The sequence below is a fragment of the Athene cunicularia genome, unplaced genomic scaffold (assembly GCF_003259725.1).
Source record: "Athene cunicularia isolate RWA unplaced genomic scaffold, athCun1 SCF_221, whole genome shotgun sequence".
Lineage (NCBI taxonomy): Eukaryota > Metazoa > Chordata > Aves > Strigiformes > Strigidae > Athene > Athene cunicularia.
In genome coordinates this window covers 1-5,246 of record NW_020799291.1, presented here as the reverse complement: position 1 = coordinate 5,246, position 5,246 = coordinate 1, and the positions used below count along the sequence as shown (strand labels likewise).

At 53.0% G+C, this 5,246-nt stretch overlaps 2 protein-coding genes across 2 annotated transcripts in view; one reads left to right on the top strand and one right to left on the bottom strand.

Annotated features, from left to right (window-relative positions):
- Positions 1 to 685, bottom strand: part of LOC113490706 (coiled-coil domain-containing protein 8 homolog) — a 1,607-nt gene extending 922 nt beyond the window's left edge. Inside the window, exon 1 of the mRNA XM_026867278.1 lies at positions 668 to 685. Coding sequence (XP_026723079.1) covers positions 668 to 685 — 18 coding nt within the window. The remainder of the gene's footprint in view (positions 1 to 667) is intronic.
- A 202-nt stretch (positions 686 to 887) lies between these two features.
- Positions 888 to 5,240, top strand: RNF115 (ring finger protein 115). The gene is made up of 5 exons (XM_026867277.1): positions 888 to 938; positions 1,052 to 1,110; positions 2,198 to 2,249; positions 4,312 to 4,523; positions 4,987 to 5,240. The coding sequence occupies exons 1-5, from the start codon at positions 888 to 890 to the stop codon at positions 5,060 to 5,062; spliced, it is 450 nt and encodes a 149-aa protein (XP_026723078.1). The 3' UTR covers positions 5,063 to 5,240.
- Positions 5,241 to 5,246: the final 6 nt, after the last annotated feature.

Genomic DNA, 5,246 nt, shown 5'->3' with positions numbered 1-5,246 from the left:
AAAAAAAAAAAAAAAAAAAAAAAAGCCTTTGGGTGAATTGGAATTGTGTTACAGGGTGGGGGGGTGTCTGGCCTGCGCCCCGGCTCTGGTAACGCTGCGCTGGGAATTTGATCGGTCCTGGGGCGCGGCGGCGGGTTGGGAGTTCGGAGGAAGGAGCCGGGGCAGCCGCTGTCTTCGGCGTCTTGTCTGATCTCTCCTCTTGCCGGGCTCCGGGTCTGGGGCGCAGGGTTGGGCGCTGAGGGCTCCGGCTCTGGGGATGCTGGCGGGGTTTTTAATCTGCGGGCTGGGCGGCGCGAGCGAAGAAAGCAAGACTCGTTTATCGGGAGGTTTTATTTGGGGACAAAGACCCCCCACCCCCCCAAAATGGGTTGGCAAATCGCTTCCCGGAGCGTGGGCTTTGGGAGTGCTGCGGCGCGACGCTCTGGGGGGGCTTTGGCTGAAGCCGATCCCCGGCTCTGGGACGAAGCGAGGGCTCTCGCAGTGAAAACTTTTCTCCTCTAAAGAAATTTTTCTCGCTGCTTCTAATCGAAGGGACTGGATTTCCCTCGCCGGGGCCTTGTCCCGGTGCTTTGGAAATGGCTTTTTTCTTAAATGTCATTATCTGGACAGGCTTGAAGCTGTAGGTGTGATTTGTTTTTTTTTTTAAATTTATTTTTCTTCAAGTGACTCTTTTCTTAAATGTCATTATCTAGACATGCTGTAGGTGTGGGTTGTTTTGTTTTGTTTTTTTTTTTTTTAATTTATTATTCTTCAATCCGCCGCTACCGGTGCGTGGTTTTGAGAAGGGTGTTTTTCTATTCCACAGTTGTCAGTCGAGGTCAATAATCTCTGTGTAATCACCGGTCTCTGAAATCCTCTTAATGAAACCGAAACCCTGGTCCTCCGGAATGGAGGTGGAGAGCAAGAATCTGCCCCCCACCCCGTTAGACTCCTGGCATGTAACTGCTTGAGCTCTGCCTTTTTTTTTTTCTTTTTTTTCTTTTTTTTTTTTTTTTCTGAAATCCCAAGCGAAGTGCTTGGTGGATAAGCCCAGCTTCCCCTGTCTCTGCAGGAGTACACCTGCCCGAGATGTGAATCCGGTTTTATCGAAGAAGTCACAGACGATTCCAGGTAACGTACACGGCGATGCGCTGCTCACTTTGCCACGCGCTTGACGTTTCTTCTGGGTTTATACGGGGCCTGGTGTAAAGCCTCTAGCAAGTAAAGAATTCAGAAGAAAATCTCATGTATCGGCGTGAATTTGGACTTAATGCTGGATGAAACTGGAAGTACAAGTGGCCGTCGGTCTGTGCTGGAGCCACGTGAAGGGGTTTGGGGAAGATTCCCAGGAAGGTGGGAGCTGTGAGTTAAGGCTCTACAGGGTCCCGTGAACAAAAGCTCTTACAGGTTTTTGGTCTATTAGAGCGAAAAGCATGATTTTCTTCTTTTTTTTTCTAGGAATCAAGCTTGTATCCCAGTGACTCACAGTCCCGTTCTTTTTCCCTCCGTCGGCCCTAGCTCAGCCTCCCGACCACCTCTCTGCTCTCACAGCTCAGTTCGGAGGAGAGACAGAAAAACCTTTTTCTCTCTGGGAGCACCAGTTTGGTCACTGGTCACCCAGCAGAGCGCGGTGCTGCATCCAAAATGATGCCTGTTCAGCACTTACTTATATCCAGTCTTGAGTAACTGCTGAGAAAACTGCTTTCTTTGGGGTGAGGGTAGGCGAGATGAAAGGGTGATTACGTGACCCTTCGCGACCTGAGACTTCCCACGAAAGGAATCTGGGGCCGGGTGTCACTGGGGGGATGACTTGATGTCACGCTACGTCCCTTTTTTTAAATCTAAACGTGTACTTGTCACTTAAGGCGAGACTGGAGGGCTCCTCTGGGGCGCTTAGCACGCGATCCCCTTTGCAGAGTGATGATGCTCCGTCTCGGACGCTTCCTCTTCGGAGGCTGCTCCAGAGTGTGGACGGTTAGAAACCACGTTTCTTCCACGGTCAGGTTGTACCAGTGCGCTGGCACGGAAACAAACCTTTTAATAGTCCTTTGCTACCCCTAGGACTGATTCCGGCAGGCAGGATGTTCGCTCATCCCTTTCTCTCTCAGACCACACGGGGTCTGTCTTGCTCCCATCGGTGTTTAACCCTGGAACAGGAGCTGATTCCAGAGGGTGACCTGCTCTCACTCATCTCTTTTTTTTTTTTTTTTCCCTCCAGTTTTCTAGATGGCAGCGGCATAGACGACAGCCCATCCACACAGTTTGCAGAGGTGAGTTTTGCCCATCTTGCTTTGTTGTGTGTTGGGTTTTTTTTTTTTGTTTAAAACTGTTGCCGCAAAGAGGTTTTCGGCCTCAGCTCCGGCTGCGGTTACGCCAAGGCATCTTCACACGTTGCCTTGCAAAAAAAAAAAAGACCTTCCTAAGAGTTTTCAGGAATTTTGAGGAGACTGTTGACGTTGCCGGGGTTGAGACCTGCCAGAGATGTGCTCACTGGGCAGGGCAGGAAGAGAAGATGCTAGAAAGACGCGCTGGCCCCTGGTGTCGGTGACGCTCGGCCAGGCAGGGCGGGTGTTGCCTGACTGCCCTTTCCTCCCTGCTCATCGCTGCTCCCAGTTTTACCAGAAACGCAAGTGTCTAAAAAGCCCCAACTCCTCCTAAAATCCCTGTCTCGTAATTCCGTTGCGTGGCCCTTGGAGCGGGGGCTGCTGGGCAGCGAGGGCTGGAAGAGTCTTTTCTTACCCCGTTACCTAAAGGCTCAAACGGGCAGGGCGAGCCCTTTCTCAGGGCTCTGTTTCCCTTCAGGAGTTCAGCTGAGCCGTGTAAAACCAAAATAAAATTTCTGAGCGGCTCCTCCGCCAGCAGGCCTTCCTCAGAGGTCGGGTATTTTTTTTTTTAATTTCCTCGGTTCTTGAGGAGTTTTAACTGTTTCTCAGCCCTGCCAGGAGGTCGCCTCGGGGTCTTTGAGTCCCAGCTCGTTGGCCAGGGTAGATCTGGGGGGGGGTCCGTGGCGTTGCTGAGCTCCTTCGGGTGCTCCCTCGGTGCCAGAAGCGGGGTCACCCTGAAATTCCGGCTTTGTGCTTCGGATCCCGTGTGCTTCCACTTTCCCCGCGTGGGGTTGCTTTGCCTCTCCCCTCCTCCCTTCCTCCCCGTTTTGTCTCCTGAACAAAACTGTCGCCGCATCCCAGAACCGCCCGTGTTCTGGCCAGATAAAGCCGTCTCGGCCAGATAAAGCCGTCTCCTCTCGCGGCCCATGCGCCGGTTCACAAAGAGCTTTGGGATGCCTCCGCATGAAAGGCGCTGTGTAAATTTAAATGCCTTTTAGGATTCATAATAAATGAAAGTCTTCTCTCAGCAGGGTGGCCGCGGGCAGGCAGAGCTCTGTCTTGCTCACGAGCAGCAGGAGAACAAGCAAAGCTCTTGTCCGCGGGGTATTAATTCAGAGAACAGGTCACAAACTTGACTTCTGCCTTTCCTCCGATACCAAATCGAACCAGGCAACGCGAGAGACTTTTCAAGTGAGCTAATTTGGTGTGAAGTGGAAACGAAGCCGCTCTGATCGTCTCATAACACATGACGAGGGGCTGGTGGAAATAAGAAAAGAACAACCCCGGTGTTACGCTCCGTAGCGTTTGAATTCCCGCAGTAAATCCGAGGACGCTGCTCCTTCCGTAGCCCTTTGGCAGCGCAGAGCCCGGCCTGGGCACGTCGGGTGTCAGCAGCCGCTTGCCCCCGCGTGGTTTCTTCTCTCATGCTCCTTGTTTTCTCGTTCTCTGCGAATTTTTTTTTTTTTTTTTCTTGCATAAACCCGCACCGTAAATCTTCCGTGCCCTCCTCAGCTGTTAGTTTAATCCGCGGGCGATCCGGATTGCGGAAGGAATAAAACCAAAGGGGTTTTCCAGGAGAGGGTCGCTGAAGGGGGGTGGCTCTCAGCTCCGGCTCCGGCTTCACTTTGGGCCACGTCCTTTTTGTCACCCAGGGCTGTGAGGACCCAGAGCCTGTGGGTGGGGGGACCTGGGTGCCCAACACTATCTCCCCTCAACTCTCCTTGGAGGGAGAGACCGACCCTCGCGGTGCCCTGGGGTGCCTTAACAAAACAGATGTTGGGATCTGTAGAGAGCAGGAAAGAGCTGACGCGTTGGTCTTCCCGGGGGTGGTACATCTGATTAGTTTAGGCTATAATTAAGCGTTTTTTGCCAGACTTTTTTTTTCTGGGAGCCATGGTAACCGCAGGAATTTGTTCAGTTGCTTCTGTCGAGGTGGACTTCCCCGCCTCCGTGTGGGGCTCAGTGACGGAGCCCTGTGTGGTTTGTGTCTCCCCTTTTCTCCCCGCAGCTTTGGGACCATTTGGACCACACAATGTTCTTTCCCGACTTCAGACCCTTTCTGAGTAGCAGCTCACTGGATCAAGACAGCAGGGACAACGAAAGGGGCCACCAAGCCCACGCCGACCTCTGGGGACCAAGCCGACCCCCGCGATTGCCCATGACGCGGAGGTACCGATCCCGGGGCAGCTCACGCCCCGACAGATCCCCTGCCATCGAAGGGTGAGTGACTCCATTTACCCCCTGCGAGTGGCTCCCAACCCACCACCAGTGGAAAGAAAAAAAAAAAATTTAAAAATGTAGGATCTCGGGGAGAAACCTGCTAAAATGGGATCCTCGCACCTCGAAAATTTTCACCTCGACCCTTTGCCCCCCACCTCGGTACGAATCGAAGGTGCGTGGTGGGAGAGGTGGGTTTTGCCTGTGACGGTGCCAACTCTCGCCACAGGAAGACGAGTCAGTGCTTGGGAAACTCAGCGATTTCCTCTCCCAGCCCTCCCACACTCGGCTGAGTTAGCATCCCGCCTTCCTCCGGGCCGTGCCCGGTTTACCTCGACGCGAGTCTCGCGACAACACGGCCACCGTTGATCGTGTTTTGTTGCCCGTTCTTGCTAAACCACCGCTCAACTTGTTCTTTTTTTTTTTTTTTTTTTTTTTTTTTCTTTTCCAATTCTTCCCTCTTTAGAATAATCCAGCAGATCTTTGCAGGGTTTTTTGCAAACTCGGCGATTCCTGGCTCCCAACACCCTTTTTCCTGGTGAGTAGCGAGCGTGGTTTAGACCGTGGCTTTGCTCACGGTGATCCACACCAGTAAAGAGCTGTGATCTGGTGCCTGGGAGCTCCGTCTCCCCGCTGTGGCTTCTCTGGGAGGATTGTGCAACCCTTGGGGCCGCTCTGGGGTGGGTGAAACAGCTTCCCTGACTCTCCGCTCCCGTCTGCAGGAGC